Source organism: Ctenopharyngodon idella, chromosome 2 (assembly GCF_019924925.1).
Source record: "Ctenopharyngodon idella isolate HZGC_01 chromosome 2, HZGC01, whole genome shotgun sequence".
In the NCBI taxonomy this organism is placed as follows: domain Eukaryota; kingdom Metazoa; phylum Chordata; class Actinopteri; order Cypriniformes; family Xenocyprididae; genus Ctenopharyngodon; species Ctenopharyngodon idella.
Window position 1 is genome coordinate 33,419,265 of NC_067221.1, and position 21,631 is coordinate 33,440,895.

At 39.9% G+C, this 21,631-nt stretch overlaps 1 protein-coding gene across 30 annotated transcripts in view; it reads left to right on the plus strand.

Annotated features, from left to right (window-relative positions):
* The window catches only part of LOC127495079 (NACHT, LRR and PYD domains-containing protein 1 homolog), a 50,288-nt gene extending 28,983 nt beyond the window's left edge, over nucleotides 1–21,305 (plus strand). For 11 of the 30 annotated variants that reach the window (XM_051861496.1, XM_051861504.1, XM_051861556.1 and 8 more), the window contains 15 exons: nucleotides 3,954–5,601; nucleotides 5,753–5,833; nucleotides 8,094–8,186; nucleotides 8,285–8,413; nucleotides 10,495–10,653; nucleotides 10,767–10,853; nucleotides 10,972–11,060; nucleotides 17,262–17,287; nucleotides 17,363–17,439; nucleotides 17,878–18,092; nucleotides 18,254–18,510; nucleotides 18,793–18,924; nucleotides 19,151–19,298; nucleotides 19,713–19,751; nucleotides 19,841–21,305. In XM_051861496.1, coding sequence (XP_051717456.1) covers nucleotides 3,954–5,601; nucleotides 5,753–5,833; nucleotides 8,094–8,186; nucleotides 8,285–8,413; nucleotides 10,495–10,653; nucleotides 10,767–10,853; nucleotides 10,972–11,060; nucleotides 17,262–17,287; nucleotides 17,363–17,439; nucleotides 17,878–18,092; nucleotides 18,254–18,510; nucleotides 18,793–18,924; nucleotides 19,151–19,298; nucleotides 19,713–19,751; nucleotides 19,841–20,115 — 3,455 coding nt within the window. In that variant the 3' untranslated portion in view covers nucleotides 20,116–21,305. The other 19 variants (XM_051861677.1, XM_051861698.1, XR_007925059.1 and 16 more) reach the window with 18 other exon arrangements.
* Nucleotides 21,306–21,631: the final 326 nt, after the last annotated feature.

Consider the following 21,631-nt stretch of genomic DNA (forward strand, 5'->3'; position numbering starts at 1 on the left):
TGGACCAGCACATGCTTGCCTAATAGCAGCTGAATGAAGCTTATTAGACGTACTGCTAGCAACTCGAGGATTTTCCACTGCAGTTGAGGCCCCTTCCACAGACCTATGACTGCATGCTCGTTGTACGTGGCTCCCCACCTGGTGGTGGAAGCATCTGTGGAGACCACAGCATGCCTGGACACTAGTTCCAGGGGAACTCCTGCCCACAGGAATGAAGGGTCCGACCACTGAGTGAGGATACGACGGCAGCTCGGTGTGATCGACACACAGAACGTTCCGTGCTGCCACGCCCATCTCGGGACTCGGCCGTGAAGCCAGTGCTGAAGCGGCCTCATATGAAGCAATCCGAGTTGTGTGACTGCAGCTGCAGATGCCATATGCCCCAGGAGCATCTGAAAAGATTTCAGTGGGGCCGCCGTCCTGCACTAGAATGAGCCAATCGTCGAGATAATTGAGAATGCGAACGCCCTGTTCCTTGAGGGGAACAATGGCCGCCTCCACAACCTTGGTAAAGCTGTGGGGCGACAGGGCCAGCCCGAAGGGTAGGACTTTGTACTAATATGCCCAACCCTTGAACGCAAACCGTAGAAGCCAACGAGGCGGAGCAACAGAACCCGACTCAGATGGCAGTGCGACCCGAAGTGGGGTCAGGCTCTGCGAGGTGACAGGATGAATGGGAGACGGCACGGAAGGGGCGGCCTCGACATTCACACTGCCACCTGCTGGCGACATAAGAGAGGCTGAGGGTGGCGAGGCAGAGTGTCGCACACCGCCAGACACGCCCTCTTGGGACCTGTAGGATTGAGACACAGCTCTTTTTGTGAAGTTGTGGGTACCGCTGGATTTCGGAGAGCCAGCGGTTGAACAGAAACAAAACAAAACCAAGGATTCTCTGGAGGAGGGAGTGATGCCGACATCATCTCCCAAAGAGCTGCTTCTTCCTACTCTAGGTTACCCATCTCAGGGCCGCTTACGAGATCTTTTGCCACCTGACTTGGCTGCGGGCTGAGCGGGCTGGACGCCACGTCCATGACCGGCACCCTGGGGTCTGCTGGGTGGAGGCTGCTGCTTGGCAGACTTCGCAGGAGCAGAGGACAACACGGGCGGGCACCCTCAGCAACAAGCAGATGAAGGAGGGGGATCCTAGCGTACCCCCTTAGCCGCCCCGCCATCCTGGTTGGTGAAGGTCGAAGAGGGACCAGACCGACTTCGGACAGAAAAAGGTGTCTTCCATGATCTGGTCACCTCCTCATGCACCTCCGGGAAGAATGGCACCGGTGCAGCAGACTGAGAACCAGCACGGGCCGCCTCAAGAAACCAATCATCCAGCCGAAAAGGCTCAGGACGCGGTGGAGGATTCCATTCGAGCCCAACCTTCTCGGCGGCCCGGGAAGGCATAGCCGTCAGCTCTGGATCTGACTTGGGCAATGCTACGGTACCAGAGGGAGGCAATGCAGCCGAGTCGTCATCTCCAGAGGACTCTTGCTCACCTTCTGATGCCGCAATCAACATCTGGTCCTCTGCCGGCGCATCAAAGGAAACGGCTGGTTGCTCATGAGAGGGACCACCACGATCCTCTGGTAACGCCACTGGCTGCAGTGTGGTAGAGGGATTAGGGGCCCACGGAGAAGCTCTCGGCAGGGAAGCCCTAACCGTAATCCTCAGATCACCCTTCTTACACGCCGCACCGCTGCCCTCCTGGTGAGAACCAGAAAAAACAGCAGAATGGGGCATAGGGGAGGGGACCCCCGCTCCCTGAGAACCAAGGAACGTGAGTCTCGATCTCAACAGTGCGATAGTCATGTTCCCACAATGAGAACATGAACTATCCACAAAAGCTGCCTCAGCATGCTGAATGCCCAGACATGTGACACAGCGATTGTGACCGTCAGCAGGGGCCAGGGAACGACCACATCCAGTAACGCACAAAGCTCTTTTAGAAGGGGGAAAAATTCACTCTTTGTATGGTGCTTAAGCACACAGGGGATCAGCAGCGTTGCGATTGTAGGTTCACATTGGTCGCCTACAATCAGCACACACAAAGAAAAATGGCCCAAATCGCAGACTTGACCAGCAGTTGAGAGCTGTGTATGAGCTTGCGGCCACCGCTGTAAAGTGCCGTTCCACCAACACTCTCCAACAAAGATGCTCCCAAAGACTCGACTTTACACTGTAAGGCGATCTTCTTTTAGCAACAGGAACACAAGTGCTTGGCTCCGAAGCGAAAGACAGAGTGCGAGCGCACCCGCTTCTGCATTTATACCCGCTCGCGGAGGCGGTGCACATGACGCAAAGCTCGCAGGCCAATGCTCATTTAGTTTACACTCGAAGGTGATAGGGCTCTCTTGTGATATCCCAAGTCGTCGGTTCACTTCTGACGTATGTCGAACGTAACCGACTGAAAGGGAACTGGTGTTACCGCAAATCTGTATTCAGGATAGATCATACTGAAGGCTCAATGAATGGAGCATGGGGCACATCATTTGAGACCTTGCAGTATCTGACTATCACTGCCTTAGTAAGTTGCAGTTTTCGTGAATATATGCTTTTTGCTTTTTGTTACGCTTTTTGTTGTAAGCAAGCAGAGCGTGGCTGACTTAAAGGTAAGCATTCACCCTGCTTCCTCTGTCTAAGACCAGAACTGACGAGTATGTGTCAGTGAGAATACGATCGGCCAACGTGAATTCTCTATACGATATCAGGTCCCTAATGAACGAATAATTGAAAATATGGGATACTCAGAAAAATCAAAGATCTAAATTAATACATAACTGATATTAATTCCTAATTAGAAACACAATCTGAATGTAATAATCATTTGAAATTGGAGTCAGATTCAGCATGCAGCTAAAGTAAAATTGAAACTATATTCAAAAAATTAAGTGAACTTTTCAGGGGCGCTGAAAAGATATACACGCATTATACCTTCGCCCAGGCCATTGGATTCCATTCGTTGGGCCGACGGGTGGTCCTTACAAAGCACTAAGAGTTTAGATCAATAATTTAAAAGCTGATACACGTTAATCAGTGGTGAGACAGTATAGTGAAATGTTTTCTTTTTTGAAACAGAGGTGTAATTTGAATCTTGACCGAGCAGTTCTCACACTGATGGTCGTATTTATTTAAGGCTACTGAACCAGAAGTTATAATTTGGTTTAGTTAGTATTTAAATACAACAAAATACTGTAACTTCAACTTGGTTTAAAAGTATTGTTGTCACATGTCTGTCTGTTTTGCACCATGTTCTGTTTGTCACATGTCCTCCTTTGTTCAGTTTTTCCCGCCATTATTTAGTTCCCTTGGTTACAGATTGATTTGAGTTTGAGTTCAGGTGTTTCTTATTAATTATCTTGTTAAGTTCCCTTTGTTTGCTGTGTATATATACCCTGTGTTCTCCCTCTGTCTCTGTCGGTTCTCGTTGGTTTGTAGAGTGGTTTGCCTGTGTTTCTCCTGTTATTTTGAAGTAAAGTCTACCTTCCTGTATTCTGCCTCATTTGGAGTGTTCCTTACCACTGTAACTGTGACAATTGTCTGTTGTTTTGTCTATTCAGTGCTGTTAAACAAGAATTTTCATCTCAGGGTGACTGTATTATGTGATTATTCTCCATTTAATTTAACATTTTGTATTGTGGGACTAAAGAATGTTTTATGGGCAACACTTTATTTTAGGGTCTTTTAACTAGTTGCTTATTAGTATGCATATTACTAGAATATTGGCTATTTATTAGTACTTATTAAGCACATAATAATGCCTTATTCTGCATGACCTTATTCTACATTCTTAATCCTACCCAATACATAAACAGCTAACTTACTAACTATTAATAAGCAGTAAATTAGGAGTTCATTAAGGGAAAAAGCATAGTTAATAGTTTATATGTGTTACCTATACTAAATGTATATGTGTTCCCTGTACTATATTAAAGTGTTACCATTTTATGTTTTTTTTCTAGCATGGCAGAAGATGGTATTTCAGTATAAGAAGTCAGTCGACTGGCATGAGAATGAGAGGAGTTTCCTCTATTGTGAACAAGTCTCGTTGGCTGCCCTGTACAGTGAACCTGTGATCATTAAGAAAAATAAAAAAGGCAGTTTTCTGAATATCAGTGTGGAGGAGTTGTTTAGGTTACACATTCCAACAACTATCATTCTCCAAGGAAATTCTGGTAGTGGAAAATCTTTCATAGCACAAAAGATTATGTTGGACTGGGCATCTGAAAAACATTACCTTAAAGACTTTGATCTAGCTTTCTATCTGAGGTACGAAGAGGTGAAGTGTATTTCTGAAGAGATGAACTTGATTGAGCTCCTGGGCTGGAATTGCAGTTTATCGTCAGATCAGATCTCACAGATGTTACAGAACTCAGCACAGAGAGTGCTCATCATCATTGATGGACTTGATGATCTGGATGACCTTAGATTCATGTGTCATGAATTTTGCATATCATCTCAATTCCAGAGAGCCTCACCTGAGGTCATTGTTTTTTCCTTGGTTCGTAAACAAATCCTGCCCAGATCTTTCCTGCTCATCACTACTAGAACTGAGCACCCACAGAGTGTGTTGCTTATAGGACAACAGCGTTTCTTTAAGATTGTAGGTTTCTGTGAGAAAGGGGTGGAGGAGTACTTCCAGAAGTTCTTTCAGGATGAGGAACTCTTCAGGAAAGCTTTCAAGTATGTGAAGGCAAATGAATCCCTCTTTACCATCTGCTCCATCCCTGTTATCTGCTGGATCATCTGCACGGTTATGCAAGAGAGGTTCATTGATGGTGCAGATGCAACAAGCAGACTGGAAACCACCACCTCTATCTACGTTGACTTTGTGTCCACTCTACTGGAGCATCACTGCCAGGGTTTGAGTCAGTCCGTCCCGACCCTCCTGAGGAGTCTGGGTCAGCTGGCAGAGAGAGGGATGCTGGAACAACAAGTCCTGTTTGATGAGAAAAGTGTGAATGAAACTGTTTCAGACCCTGCTGGCAGCCCAGTCCTGTGCAAGGTCCTCTCTAAGAGAACAATTTGCCAGGAGACGATGTTCAGTTTCATGCATTGCAGCTTTCAGGAGTTCTTCACTGCTCTGTACTATGTCCTTCTGGATGAAGAAGAGTCTCAGAGGAAAGTGAGAGAGCTGCTTCACACTGTAGAGAGAGGGTGGGCTTTGTCCTGTTGGTCTGATAGAGACTTTTCAATGGCAGATGTAGAAATAAGACATTCAAAGCTTCTGCAGCCTGTGATTCTGTTTCTCTGTGGTCTCTGTAAGAAAGAATGGATCCCATTCTTTAAAAAGTACAACATGGCTGTCTCTATCAACACAGAAACCCAGCTTAAGGAATGGCTAAATCAGTGCTCACAGAGATATCAAAATGAACACATGCTGTTCATTCTCTATTGTCTCTATGAGCTACATGAGAAGAGCTATGTTGGAAAAGTTTTGGAACATTTGGTTTCGATAGATCTGTCAAACATTCCACTGAAAAATGCAGACTGCTGGATGTTGCAGTTTTGTTTACAGAACTGTGATAACATTAGCAATCTGAGACTCAATATAACATCTGACAATCTGAAGATTCTTCAGTCTGCACTGCACAGTTGTGAAGAGTTATGGTGAGCAAAGATCAAACTTTATATGTTTTGACACATCACTTGAATTTCTACTTACTATGCTAAAGTACGTTTACTGTTATGTGAGCTCTAATCTTGATCAAATAATTAAATTTGATATCTGAATGTTAATGCGTTCTGTTCACTTTTAAAGGTTGAAGGTGGATCACATTACAGATGAAGCTGGGGATTTGATCTCAGCGCTTGGTGAAGGAAAGATTGTGAAAGAACTGATGTAATAGATATTTCATTCTAATCTTTAAAGCTGCAGTCTGTAACTTTTTTTGGTAAAAAATTATCCAGAATCAATTTTTGAGCAAGTACATAACCAGCCACTGTTCAAAACTATCTCCTTACCTTAGCCCGATTCACAATGGTAAGCTTGTAATAATGTAATGAAATTCAAGCATGCCGCCGTCCGTCTTTACGTCATTACGTCACTTCTGTTTACATAAAGAACAAGTCCCAGCTAGTAGGCTATAACACGTGAGGATGCTGCAGGTGATAGATCATTTATAGCCTTTTCTCACAGCAGCTGGAATAATTAAATTTTTCATTTTGATGGCGGATTGTATGGTATGACAAATTAACGTTAGAAAATAGACTGGACAGAAATTGAAATCTACAGGTAACGCTAATACACACTAAATACACATAGTCACGCAATGCTGATGTTGTTAACATTAACAATTTGAGAACAAAGTATAACAATAATAATGATTTGCATGGTTTGATGTGATATGAGCTAAGCGATCTTTAGATTTAATCACCATTGGTAGCGCGATTTATTGTAATGCTTTTTTTCTCAGTTGGTCAGAACAAAAGTGGCAGATTTGTTACTTGTTCAGATGACATTTTCCAGTGAAAAATCTTATTTTGGTCATACTTCCAAGACTACAATCTGTGATTCTGAAGTACCTGTACAGTATCCACCGGTGCGGTGACTGACAGCCTACTTCTCAAAACATTGGATTCATCCATGCTGAGGAGCCATGCTGATGCACAACCCACGTAAAGATGAAAATTCTGCAAATAACTGCAATTGCAGGTTTCAAACAGAGATGGTGACAAAGATGCAAAACTTACGAACTGCAGCTTTAAAAGGAACACGCCACTATTTTTGAAAATAGGCTAATTTTCCAACTCCCCTAGAGTTAAACAGTTGAGTTTTACCGTTTTCGAATCCATTCAAAACGCCTGCTGCACCCATGGTACCAGTAGCGGTTTTTGGCACAGGCGAACCGGGCAGCTGCCCGGAGCGGCATTTTTTCATGATACACGGGGGGCGGCACGAGCAGTTAAAAAAATAAAAAATAAAAATCCTCTGCGTCGCCGCTGCAAAGCAGTTTTCTATTATCTATCATTTCACTGTGTGGGGAATTGGCAAATTGCGCCCCTGCTTGCTGAGAAGGTGCCGTGCACAGAAGCTGTGTGAGAAGGGGGTCTCATCCAGGGTGTAATTCAATGTAGAACCTCCACTGCATGGTACGGCAGCAAAGTTCCTTGATTATTACGCCAGAATGAGAGTATAGATCGGCCTAGAAAATCGCAACTTTTCATTTTCCGTCGGTCTTAGTACACAATGTAACTACAGAAGAGTCAAGTTTTAAATATGAAAAATATCGAAACTCTTTGGTCATTTTTGAGCGAGATGCTAACGGTCTAATCAGATTCAATGATCTATGCTAAGCTATGCTAAAAGTGCTATCGCCAGTCCCGGAGATCGGCTGAATGGATTCAAAAACGGTAAAACTCAACTGTTTAACTCTAGGGGAGTTGGAAAATTTGCCTATTTTCAAAAATAGTGGCGTGTTCCTTTAAGTAATATCTATTACTGCTATGGGCTCTATGCAAGGAACACAGCCCACACATTTCTGCTAAAATCTCAACCAGTGCCTGTGCTTCTGGTGTCGGTTTTGGTTCATGTGTCAGAAGTAGAAAACAGCTCTGTGACGTGTACAAGATAAATGATCGATAACATTAACATTTAACTTTAACATTTAATATTTATTTAATATTTCAGTGCCATGTCAAATCATCATGTGTCTCCCTTACACTGATCTCTCGTTACCTGATGTTTATCAAAAACAACAAGAAAGTACACAAAATATTCCCATTTTTTTGGCTCACACTATTCCATGGTTAAATATAGGATTGCCGTGTCAAAGAATTTTAATTTTCAGTCATTCTTTGACAATTACCCCCATATTTGGCAATGCAGTCGCTGTAAAATTAACTGTCATTTTACTATACAAATAAGATAAAGTATGAGTAGTCAGAGACTTGTTAACTTCTCTACTCTGCTGTAGCTAAATGAAATGACAGCTTCCTGTCTTACACAACAATGGATATCAGAAATTTGTGAAATGTTTATCTTTCGCTGCACCATATGTTACTGTATTAGTGTATTAGGAGACAAAAGTTACCTTGCATAGAGTTCATTACTTTTTTTTAGTAAGGTACTTATAATATAATGTCTTTATTGTAATTGGCAGAATACAGAATCAAAAAGGATTGAAATCTCTCAAGAAAACGACCAAAAGCTTCTGCCAAGAGATTATTGCATCAGTTGAAAATGAAGATATCACGTAAAAAAACTCTAATAAAAAAATGCCAGCTTAATTTATATAATTTATAAAAAATAAAAAAGTCTCAGCTCCAAACTTTACTTCTGTGACTATTTTAGGCTCTGTGTTTGCTTCTCAAAAACAAGACCATCATCGTTAATCTCAGAATTAACTCTGACCTGTTTACGGCAAGAGATTTCCACTGTCAACTGGAGAGTCTTCCTACAGAAACTCCACAGATCACCAAGGTCTGTAAAAAGTAAATTTTGTGCATGTGTGAATTACCTGTGTTTTTGCAGTGTATCTAATAGTGAAGCCATGAGTTTAATTACTTAAAAAAAAACAAAAAAACAAACACCTCGTTGCTAAGAAATATTTGTTGTACTAAGAAATAATGTTTTAGTTAAAGGGATAGTTCACCCAAAAATGAAATTTCTGTCAACATTTACTCACTCTCAAATTTCTTTCTTCTGCTGAACACAAAAGATGATATTTGAAAGAATATGGGTAACCAAACAGTTTCTGGTCCCCATTGATGTCAGGCTCGAGACTCTGGGTGTTTGGGCTAGAAAAGACTCTTGAACGGGCTCGTGGGCTGGAGCGGAGCCTGGATCGGAGCCTGGAGTGGGCTCGGGGACTGGAGCAGGCTCGGGAAATGGTGCCGATGTGTGTGTTGCCCAGACACACAAATGCTAACGCCATGGTAGGTACAATAAAGTCCTCTGGGCTTGGAGCTGGAGCCATCATAGGACTCGTGACGAAGGAGAGAGTCGCCTCTGGACTCGGGACGAAGGAGAGAGTCGCCTCTGGACTCGGGACGAAGGAGAGAGTCGCCTTCTTGACCGAGAGCTCAGGCATGGCTGCGTCCATCTTAATAAGGGACTCTGGACTGGTGGAAATCTTAGGAAGGGACTCTGGAGATGGGGACTGGCGAACAGGGAACTTCATTAAGGTAGTTCGAACAGAAAGGAAAGGGTCTCTTACTTTGGTTATCAGGTCAGTATCTCGAGGGAAGACTGGAGGTTCAGGCGTGGAGATCATGGTGACAGGCATGGATGAGGGTGACTGTGGTTGAGTGGCGGTGCTGTCTTCATCAACCGACTGTGAGGGAAGAACCACTCAACCACAGCACATAATCAACATACTGTGCCAGGGAACATGTTGTTGCTGCCGCTGGGACCTGCTGGTACAGATGGTCGTCTAACCCACCCCAAAAGACGGTCTTCAGGGTGTCATCGTTCCAGGACACTAAATGAGAAAGTTCGAGGAACTCCTTAACGTAGTCCTCAATCAGGCGGTCATCCTGGAACAGGGTGAGCAGACGGTTAGCGGGCACAGTATGAGAAGTGGCAGATGGATCATATGGTCGATCCCCGCCAGAATCCGTGGTGCTCTGCATAGGGTCTGGTCTTCTGTCAGGCACACAGACAGAGGCAGACAGGTAAGTGATCAACAGATGTTTATTTAAACAGAGGCACGGACACTGACAACAGAGAATTGACGAGACCAGACACTGTGGTGCAGGGAGCGAGAGTCTTTATAGTGTGTGTTTGATGAGTGGATGGCTTGCAGGTGCAGGTGATTGGTGACTGAGTGCAGGTGAGGAACCAGAGGGATGCTGGGAAGTGGAGTCCAGGGAAGGTGAGACAGATGGTGACTGTGGCAGTCTGTGGCAGTCAATTGACTTATATAGTCTATATATTTTTTTCTCCATACTTGTCACAGTTATGTTCAGTTTGTTTTAATTTTCATGGACATTCAGTTTGTTTACCATGTATTTAAGTTGCTGCCATTGCACTCTTCAGTGGTCTGGTATTGCTTGTGTTAAGACACTCTGTTACACTTTTGGATTATCTTTGAGTCTTCTAAATAAACCTTGTTTGATTTTTGTATTTATCTTCATCTTCATTGGAGCAACGTGTGACAATACTATGGAAGTCAATGGGGATCAGCAAATGTTTGGTTAGTCTTCAAAATATCATCTTTTGTGTTCAGCAGAAGAAAGAAACAAACTCATACAGGTTTGGAACAATGTGAGGATGAGTAAATGATGACATAAATTTTTGGGGGTCTTATTTTTTGGGTTTGGGTGAACTATCCCTTTAATAAATGTCACGGGACAGTGTTGACAGTTTTCTGTGCTGCTGAATGTTTCTGTGTGCGTGGTCAACAGTTTGAATGCACACCAGCCCATCACAATAATCAGACAGATCGTGGTATAAATTAGTATACATGCTAAATGTCTACAGTATATGTCATTATATTATATGTTATTATATGTACACTATATACTGGTGTGCAAATAACATCTGCTTTTTTCTTTTTATAGCTCTCCAGTTTCATCAGTGGATGAATTCTTCCCTCTGGATGTCCTGCAGTCTGTGTCTGGTTTAAAGAAAGTCCATATGCAGACAGACAGATGGACTGTCAGATGGAATGTCACAATCCTCTCCCTTGTCCAGGCCTTTCCCAGTCTGAACGAACTCAGGTAACAGAAAGATCTGCTCTTTAAATGGATTTTGTTTATGCTTGTGGATATTAAACTTATTTTAAGTTGTTTTCAGAAACACAAATGCAGCTTTGTAGTTTTTTTTTTTCCAGGATAAATGCAACAGTTTCATTTATTCCATTAAAGATTATACAGACCCTGAGGGAATCACTGACACAGACAGGTTGGACCCTGACTGTGTAAGTACGCCATTTCTTTGCATTTTGTAACGTAGCAGCTGACATTACTGAACTACAAAATTTCTCTTTAAAAATATTTTTTTTTACTATATTCTGTGTTCATTGTTTTTTCATTTAGCTGGAGGAAGTCAGTGTTGATTGAGCGTGACAGGAAGAGTTTCACAGCTTCACAGTTGAAGACAAAGACAGAAAATATTGAGAGCAAAAGTAAGCAAATCTTGAACAACCCCTTGACTTTCATAAAGGTGCTGTAAGTGATGTTCTGTGGAATGACGTGCAGAAAACTGATGTCACTGAATTCGGTGTCCTGAAATATCACTCTTGTCTCTGTGAAAAGTGCTAGACTCTTTAAACTGAAAAAAAGTTCAGATTCTTTGTTAGCCAATCAGAAGACCTTGACTTTGTCAGTCATTTTGCAGAAAGCATCATTTGTTGGTTTGTTGCAAGAGAATGCTGTTTTTCTATTGCTATTGACAACTATGCCAATACAAAGTCAAAAATGTGTTTAAAGCTGAGTTTAGGTTTATTTGACATTTTAATTAAGTGTGAAATTGAGATGATGGCTTCTATTGTTAAACTCCATTTCTAATTACAGTGGTCTTCAATTATCTCTGTATTCATAGGCAATTTTACAGTGAATGCTGGAGGTGTGTTTTTAGACATAGTGACAGTTTAACAATATTTAATTGGGATTGTGTTTTATCAACAGACTGTGTGCCTTGTATTCCAAAACATTACAATCTTTATAAACTATTTAACAGTGTAGGTACCTCTACAAGCATGATGAACACAGGATTGAAATTATAGCCATATAGCCATATATTAGGCTTCATGTCTGATATCTATGCTATCATAACACGTGTATAGTTTAAGAATAGCTGCTGAATAGTATAGATGGTAGAAATAATGGCACTTGTGATATTACTTTAATCTTTCACGACTGTTATTGAGATGGCCAATTTTTATACATTTTAAATAATTTTTGTCATTTCTGTAAAATGTTAAAAGTGTGTTGGATTTGTAAACAATAGCAGCCTGGATCTTTTGATAAATTTTGTGAGTGTTTAATGTTTTTATCATCACACTATCTTAAAATTATATGACCAAGTTTGCTCATATTAATATTTTAACGCAAGATCCACTCAAACATCGTTTACATATAGTTTTCCATATTTACAATTTATCTCTAAAGATTCGTCACACACTTTTCGTGTACTTCGGTGTTTAGAGTACGATAAGAGCGTTTATTACAGGCTTAGAAACAAGTTGTTTCTCATTATGTAGGAAAATGCAGACTCCCGTTCAGCAAGCATCTATTTACACGACATAAACAGCGGCATATAGGTCACCGTCGCCTCGCTCGAACAATATAAGTTATCACTTGGTCTCTTTGTAAAGAAATTTATGAGGAATTGTTTTCCCTTACTGTTTACTTTTTGCCTGATCTTAGCTTGAACAGCGGTGGCGGCACGATTTGAAGATCACCACACTCCGGAGTCTGGCGCGTCCGCTCTCCCTCACAGCCATTTAGCGCATTGCAACATTCCTAGACAACCAATCAAAACATGCAAATTGCGTGCATGCTGTGCTTGTGGGAGGCTCCTACACAGACGTGAGCGAAAGCTTGTCAAACGAGCGAACAGAGAAATAGTGCAGACGCAGTGTATGCGCACAATTGTAAAATAATAATAATAACTAGAATTACATTTCCTGAAGAAAATGTGAATGGTGCTTGCAGTGGCAAAATTCGGCACTCGGTTGCTAGGGTGTTGCTAGGCAGTTGCTAAGGTGTTCTGAGCGGTTGCTAGGCAGTTGCTAGGGTGTTGCTAGGGTGTTCTGGGTGGTTGCTAGGCAGTTGCTATGGTGTTCTGGGTGGTTGCTAGGCGGTTGCTAGGCAGTTGCTAAGGTACTTGGGGTGGTTGCTAATGTGTTGCTAGGCGGTTGCTAGGGTGTTCTGGGCAGTTGCTAGGCAGTTGCTATTGGTAACCTGGGTGGTTGCTATGATGTTACTAGGTGGTTCCTATATCAAATAGGAAATAATTCTTAGTGAGAACCATTTCATCCATTTCAATGATAAATTTAGACGGAAGGGCATCATCTTCCACACGTAAATCAAGAAAATGTTTAAGGGCCAATAGGCCTTCATGATGTGGAATATTGGTATATAGTGAAGTCACATCCATAGTTGCCAGTATAGCATCCTGCTCAACATTTTGAATAGTTGATAGACATTGGAGGAAATCTGCAGTATCTCTCAGATAACTAGGAAGAGATGTGACTAACGGTCTCAGAACAAAATCAACAAAATTCAAGAGTGGTTCAGTCAGACTATTGTTACCGGCTACTATAGGCCATCCTGGTGGATTGATTAAGCTTAAATCTTTATTTCCTGATGGCATGAATGTAGAACTTGAACTTTCTTGTTTTTTGTAATTTTCTGTAACATTATTATTGTTATTTTCATTACTTTAAATGTATATTTCATATAGTTTGTATTATGTTTGTTACTTTTCAGACTCTCTTGCAGTGATAATTGATTGTTATTGGTGTTAATTGATGATTGTGATAATTGGATTCAGCTGATGGCTTTGAATTGCTTGTCTTTCTAGAAAGAGGGTGATTGTTTGTTGCATTTTGAGCACTGAGGATAGCAATCTGCAGAAACGTCTGCTCATGCTCCTCTGTTTTTAACTCACTTGCACTTTGCACTTTATTGTCTTTTTTGGATTCAGTGTGCGGTCAGCCATTTTTTTGTTTTGCTCAAGTATATCTTTTTTGGTTCTACACACCTGAAGGCAAAGAGAATTTTTCCAACTGAGAGCACAACAACTTTTTTTGATCTAGAATATCATATGGAAAAATAAATTGCAAAAAGTGAAAAAGGAGGTTCTAAGAAATGAGATTAGTGATGGAGATCTTGGTGTTGTTGACTTTACCCTTTAACCATGTGTTTTTAAGAAAATTGGAGGTATTGATTTTTTTTTTTTTTTTTTTTGTTACAGTGCCCCTTCTCACTTGCTAAATTACCCATTAAATTAGCAAAATTTCACCAACAGGCTTAATTATAATGGTTACTACTGATTTTTCACCTCATCCTTGTTTTATTTGGAACAATCAGAATATTACTTACAGTGTGGCAGTATGGGAAAACAGATGTTTTTTTTATGCTGTGTGGCCGGATGGAGGAGGAAATGAAATTATCCGGAAGTAGGAAATGCGTAAGGAAATGCGTATATAAGGAGGAGTTGTAAGAGGGAAAAATAGGGTGTAAAAGAAAAAGAGAGAAGCAGGTTACCTGAGACAACCACCTAGTTGGCGAGACTGATATCGCTGCTGTGTTTGGGCCAGGCGGGACTGCTAAAGTGGACACGAGTTGCCGGGGCGATCACCGAAGTGCCACTAGTCGCACCTTTGGAGGCTGGCTGCAGAGCAAATTTGTCTTTTTGGCTGACGAGTGCGAGTGAGCTGTTCAGGTGAATTCCTGTTTTACTACAGCCCTTAAACAACTCCTTCTGATAAAAAAAAACAAAAAACATTCCCCTCCCAGCCCCCCCACCCCCCCACTCCCCAATATTTTAGTGAAAATACAACTGTGAAACTGAACTTTTTTTGTGTGGGACTCTGATGTATGTTTGTAATCGGTGGATTATTAAGCTATTCGGGAAAAACAAACAAACAAACAAAAAAAAAACTATTATTTGACAAGTTTGAGCTTGTCTGCCGCCCAAACTACATAAAGACTGCTAATTTGAATCTTATTTGGGCCCGCCACCGTTACAACAGAAATAAATCATTATTTGAGAGATGTCAATAACATTCTTTTTGTTAGTCAGTTGATAGATGGCAATACTCAGTTTTATCTTGTTTATAAACAAGGTAAAATAAGTCATATTTAAAATATTACATAGATGCTATATTTGTAATAGTGTACTTAAGTATATTCAAAATATTGAGAAAAAAATGTACTTTCTGTGACATAGAAGGGACAATTGTACGTCTTTTTTGGAATGAGTTATGGATCTCTCAGACAAAACAAGAATCTGCATTAACACCTTTGTTATTATTTCCTTTTATCATAACTCTAACTCTGGCATTCAATACATTGTTAATCTTTTTATAACACTTGGCAAATTTTTTATTCACAAATGCAAATGTTTGGGTAAGAACCCACTATGGTCAATTTTTCTGGCTGATTATAATTCTTATATTTTGTCTGGGTTTAAAAACAAAAAATCATTCAAAAGTCAAAAATTGGTTTCAATGTTTAATGTTATATAATTTTTCTCCCTTTGGCTCATGTTGCTTTTTTGTGTGTTTTGTTTTTTACTTATTTGTTTATTTTTCCCTGTATTATTTTTGTTATTTATGTATTGTTCTTGATTTATGTATTATCATTTATTGTCCATGTATACTCATGGACTTGTTATAAAGTATTTTGCCATTTAAAAAAAAAAAAAAAAAAAAGAGTCTATCTATGGTGACAGTAAAGGCTGCCATCTGCTAGTACATAATGGCATCCGCAGCTGACAGGTCTAACACCTACATCCAGTCATTTGGTGCTTGTCAATTTTTAATTTTGCTCTCAGTATTATTATTATTATTCAGTTTACATTATTACATGGCTTGGTTTTCAGCAACAGAGTTTAATAACAAACACTTTAAGCAAACTTTATGGTTAGATACAGTGGGTACGGAAAGTATTCAGACCCCCTTAAATTTTTCACTCTTTGTTATACTGCAGCCATTTGCTAAAATCATTTAAGTTCATTTTTTTCCTCATTAATGTACACACAGCACCCCATATTGACAGAAAAACACAGAATTGTTGACATTTTTGCAGATTTATTAAAAAACAAAAACTGAAATATCACATGGTCCTAAGTATTCAGACCCTTTGCTGTGACACTCATATATTTAACTCAGGTGCTGTCCATTTCTTCTGATCATCCTTGAGATGGTTCTACACCTTCATTTGAGTCCAGCTGTGTTTGATTATACTGATTGGACTTGATTAGGAAAGCCACACACCTGTCTATATAAGACCTTACAGCTCACAGTGCATGTCAGAGCAAATGAGAATCATGAGGCCAAAGGAACTGCCTGAAGAGCTCAGAGACAGAATTGTGGCAAGGCACAGATCTGGCCAAGGTTAACAAAAAAATTTCTGCTGCACTTAAGGTTCCTAAGAGCACAGTGGCCTCCATAATTCTTAAATGGAAGACCTTTGGGACGACCAGAACCCTTCCTAGAGCTGAGCTATCGGGGGAGAGGAGCCTTGGTGAGAGAGGTAAAGAAGAACCCAAAGATCACTGTGGTTGAGCTCCAGAGATGCAGTCGGGAGATGGGAGAAAGTTGTAGAAAGTCAACCATCACTGCAGCCCTCCACCAGTCGGGGCTTTATGGCAGAGTGGCCCGACGGAAGCCTCTCCTCAGTGCAAGACACATGAAAGCCCGCATGGAGTTTGCTAAAGATGGTGAGAAATAAGATTCTCTGGTCTGATGAGACCAAGATAGAACTTTTTGGCCTTAATTCTAAGCGGTATGTGTGGAGAAAACCAGGCACTGCTCATCACCTGTCCAATACAGTCCCAACAGTGAAGCATGGTGGTGGCAGCATCATGCTGTGGGGGTGTTTTTCAGCTGCAGGGACAGGACGACTGGTTGCAATCGAGGGAAAGATGAATGCGGCCAAGTACAGGGATATCCTGGACGAAAACCTTCTCCAGAGTGCTCAGGACCTCAGACTGGGCCGAAGGTTTACCTTCCAACAAGACAATGACCCTAAGCACACAGCTAAAATAACGAAGGAGTGGCTTCACAACAACTCCGTGACTGTTCTTGAATGACCCAGCCAGAGCCCTGACTTAAACCCAATTGAGCATCTCTGGAGAGACCTAAAAATGGCTGTCCACCAACGTTTACCATCCAACCTGACAGAACTGGAGAGGACTGACTGAGGACCTGACAGAACTGTTGCATCTTTCCCAAAAAGTCTCATGGCTGTATTAGATCAAAAGGGTGCTTCTACTAAATACTGAGCAAAGGGTCTGAATACTTAGGACCATGTGATATTTCAGTTTTTCTTTTTTAATAAATCTGCAAAAATGTCAACAATTCTGTGTTTTTCTGTCAATATGGGGTGCTGTGTGTACATTAATGAGGAAAAAAAATGAACTTAAATGATTTTAGCAAATGGCTGCAATATAACAAAGAGTGAAAAATTGAAGGGGGTCTGAATACTTTCCGTACCCACTGTAAATATAAACTGTGATTGTGTTGTCTCATCTTTATTGCCTCTCTCTAGTGCAGTAACTTTCCAGACATTGTCTGTCGATTAATTTTCTTATAAATCTTGAAGTAACTCATAAAGTCTACTGATAAATGCATTTGTGTCTTACTCTTCATTAGGAGCTGAATCACCTTCAGGACAATCAGTGAGTAGCAGATGTCATGTATTCTTTCTTTCTTACTCAAAATCAGAATAAGAGGATCATTCTTTTCTTCTTCAGTCTTCAGATGATGCAGAAGTGTTCACACCTGACCATGTTCCAGAAGATGATGAGGACAAACACAAGAATACATACAGGTATTGAACAATTATGTTGTTTTAGTGGAAACTGTAAGAAAATAAGGTTAAATTTCATCTAAGTTAAGATGACTTAAAATGTTTATTATTGCAACACTTGTTAGCATTTGTACTATCACATCCTCACATACGACTGCTTTATTATTATCATCCGTCAATTAACATAATATCCAGCATTTATTCACTTTTGCGCATATTCCTGTCTGATTGTTCTGTTCTATTGTTTTTGCCTGCGTGTTGTTTATTGAATTCTTTTGCTTCAATATTCTGGACTTCTTGCCTGGGAAATTTCTGCTGTAATTTGGATTTGTTTGCAAGAATTTTTCTAAAATCCTGATTCACACATCCCAAATCTGTTTTCTTAAATGATCTATTATCACATAATAAAAGACGCAGGTCATTTGTAATTTAATAAAATGAAAATGTTCTGTCCTCCAGGTTTGTGTGTCCACATGCTGGTCAGTTTCGTTGCAGTCTGACCAACCTTGTGTTTGTGATGGAGGGTGAAGGGGAGGTGCTCTATAAAACTGTCTCATGGGATCCTCGTCTGTTAGATGGTTTGGGTCAGATGCAGCCTGCAGGACCCTTGTACAACATTGACTGTTTTCATGGTTCAATCTCAAGACTGCACCTTCCACACTGTGAAATTTTTGGTATGTTTATTTCTACATCCAAAATATGAAGTATGCATATAATGATAATCTCACAATTTTAGGGTTTAAATAATCAGCTTTGTTAGAAAAAACATCTGTATAATAATATGAAAATATAATAATTAAAGTATTATAATCTATCATTCTTATGTGTTTTACAGAGGAAAACAAGGACAGTTTGGCTGTAGCACATTTAACTGGTGATAATATAGCAATAATGCAGCCTCTCCAAGTCACTGAAACTCATGTGATGATTGACATCAGAGATCTCTCCATCTTTGGGAACTTAAAAAGGATGATCTTTCCTCCTTCTCCTGTTTTTGCCCAAGTGCTTGTCTTTCTGCGTCCGATAACTTTGAGACAGGGAGAAAACATACTGGATGTCCATTTGCTACCGTGGAATGTCCCACTGTCAGAGGTATCATTATTTTTTGTTCAAATGAAAGCAAATAATTGCATAATACTAATAAAAACTGTATTTCTGTGAAAATGTCTTGTATCAAATTTCCCTAATGAGAGACACGCATTACTCAGATTTGCTTTTGAACATATAAAATACATACTTGAGATGACTGCAGTGTAAATCTCTTAAGTGAGAGGACACTGAACTATTTAGTCATTTTGTGAGGATGCTTTTCTCAAGATATTGGAAGGAACCATTTTTCTGTTACCTCTGGCTTTCATGTCTAAAAATTCACAGGCTTTTCCTCCCTCAAGGTCAAGGACCAGCACATGGAGAGTACCCACATTAAAACCAGTTCAAAATGTTCTCTTACTCCGGGAACAGAATACAGTCTGTTGTCAACCAGAGGGATCTACAGTGCAACCGGAGGTAACGTCGTGTCAGGTTGCATAAACATGTCAGTTAGATTTGTAATTAATATCACTAAAATGTCATTGAAGAGTAGATATTTTCCTTGATATATATTTTTTTATTTCTAGTTGATTTTAGCATATTTTGCATCATGACTAATTTGTGTAATAGATTAACGCTGTAGTTCTTTTCTGTGATTTTAGTTGTTTTGTCTTTCGTCTTCATATTGCTGTTCTTTTTTCAGACTGATACGTTTGAGTGTAATTTTGGTCCAAACTATCATCCCACATTTGAAGTGTTTGTGAATGTCAACATTGAGGAGGTCAAGCTGAGTCTTTTGGATAAAACTGAAGGAAAGGAAGTGTGGGTTCCACGACGAATCCCTCTCACAGGTAATGAATGACATGAGTGACAGATGTTGCTAGTATTGTAACTTTTTTTTAACACATTGTAACACTTTTTACAAAATTAAAGTTATATGAAAGATTGAATCTTTCACAATTTATTTTCTGAAGTTGCAAATACAGAAAAAAAGGTTTTAGCAAACACTTTCCTAGGTTTTTCCAAGTAAATCCTGCTCCAGAATTTTTCATTGTAATCAACAATGCTTTATAAAATTAAGTTGGACAGTTACTAGGTGATTAATATAAATTAAACCCATCTTAATAAGTATGTTATTTAACTCAATGTACTAAATTCAGTATGATCTGTGAAGTCTTTATTGATGTATAACACTTAGTTAACTGTCATTGTTTATATACATTAAAGTTGCATTTACTGTATGTCTTTATTTCTTATAACATCAGGTAAAGATGCAGACCCTCCTGCTCACAAAAGGCTCACAGGTATTATCTATCTATCTATCTATCTATCTATCTATCTATCTAATCACAAATCTGGAAAGTAACTTTTTTTGTTTATTTGTTTCAATCAGAATCTAGTTTTGTGAACAAACACAGAGATGAACTCATTAAGAGAGTTTCATCTGTGATGGCAATTGCTGATGGTCTGAGGACTAAAGACATGATTCCAGATGAAATTTACAGTAAAGTTAGTGTTGCAGAAACAAGACAGGAGAAAACAAGACTCTTGTTGGATGCTCTTGACTCAGGAGGAGCTTCTGTAAAAGCAGAATTCTACAGACTGCTGAAGGAGAAGGAACCTTATCTTGTAAATGATCTAGAGTCTGGACACAGTGGACTGCAGTAATGCTAAAAAAAAAAAAAAAAAAAAACCCAGGAACTTGAGTTTGAGACATAAATGCCAGCTCCAGCGTTACAGTTTTTCACAATTGCTAAGACACTAAACCCCATTCTCTGAACCAAATTCTCAATAGTCTAAACCAGTTTGTCGAATAAATCACTTTTTCTGCAAAACCTTAAACAAGTTCAGGTAGTTAGACACTCTGTGCAAATCTCATGCATTCTTTTTGCAAAACTCTAAACACATTCTCACTCATTAAAACATTTCTCACTGTGATGCACTTACGTTTCAAAACACTAAACACAGGCAAGCAAAAGTTAAACAACTACAACACAGTTGTCATCCTTTACACACAACGACTCAAAATTGTTCCCACTTGTTTCTAATGATGTGATTAAACCAACTGTACGAAATATAGGCCAGTTCAGAGTGCACAGGTGACACAGGTGCACTGAATGTTGATATGAACAATGGATTGAAACAATCTGAAAAGTAGAGGAGGAAGAGTTTGTGTAAGAGGTGGTGGACGAGGAGGAAGAGAATGAGGATGAGGAATAGCAAGGTGTGGAGAATGTTGTCAAGGCTGGATCCGGCACACCAGAGGGTTTTTCCTTTGCCTGGCAAGAGACAACATTGCCTGTGATGTGGACAAAGTCAGTAATATACAATATTATTGATCTGACTGCACTGACACTATTGGATGAGAACTGAACTGAGCTGGATGATGACATCACTGCTTTATAGATGAAAATAACTAATTTATGTAATAATTGATGATCTTTGCAATGGAACAATGACACTATTTTCTTTTAGAGCTGCTGTACAGCCAAAATAAACTCTCTTTGCATTACTAACAGGCCCTTTTCACAATGACGGCAGTTAACTTCCGCCTATCCGCAAAGCAGTGGATCTGTTGTTCCGTCTTACCTTCGCTCTGAAAGTAGCACATCCACATATAATACTCCGAAGAATTAATGGTGGGAAGATTTTAGATCATTTTACATCATACCAGTGTAAACTGAACTGGTGCAATATATTAAGATTGTATAATTTGTAAGAAGTGTATTGAAAATACAAAATGAAAGTATGTGTTCATTTAATGCTGCTATAACAATGAGTACTGTTGTAAATCCTCTGTATATTTTTGTATGTCGAATACAAAAAGTCTTGTTCTACAATAAAGAGACGAATGATGACTTTGTTTTTTTACTAATAAAAATACCATGTACAGGAGTCAGTTTTTACAACATTAGCAGTCTTCATGTAGAAATAGTATTATATTAAACACAATTTATGTATGTCATATTTATCGAAATAAAACTGAAATAATAGACTTTTTACGGAAGCCCTAAACGGCCATGGATTTTTTTTTTTTCTATCTTGTTTTCTCGTGATCACGACTTAATTTTCTCGTGATCTCGAGATAACAAAAGTTGTTTTCACGACTTAATATCTACTGTAAATTACACAAATGTGCCAACAGGTGTCAGTATATTACCAAATATAACTGATGATGTGCAGT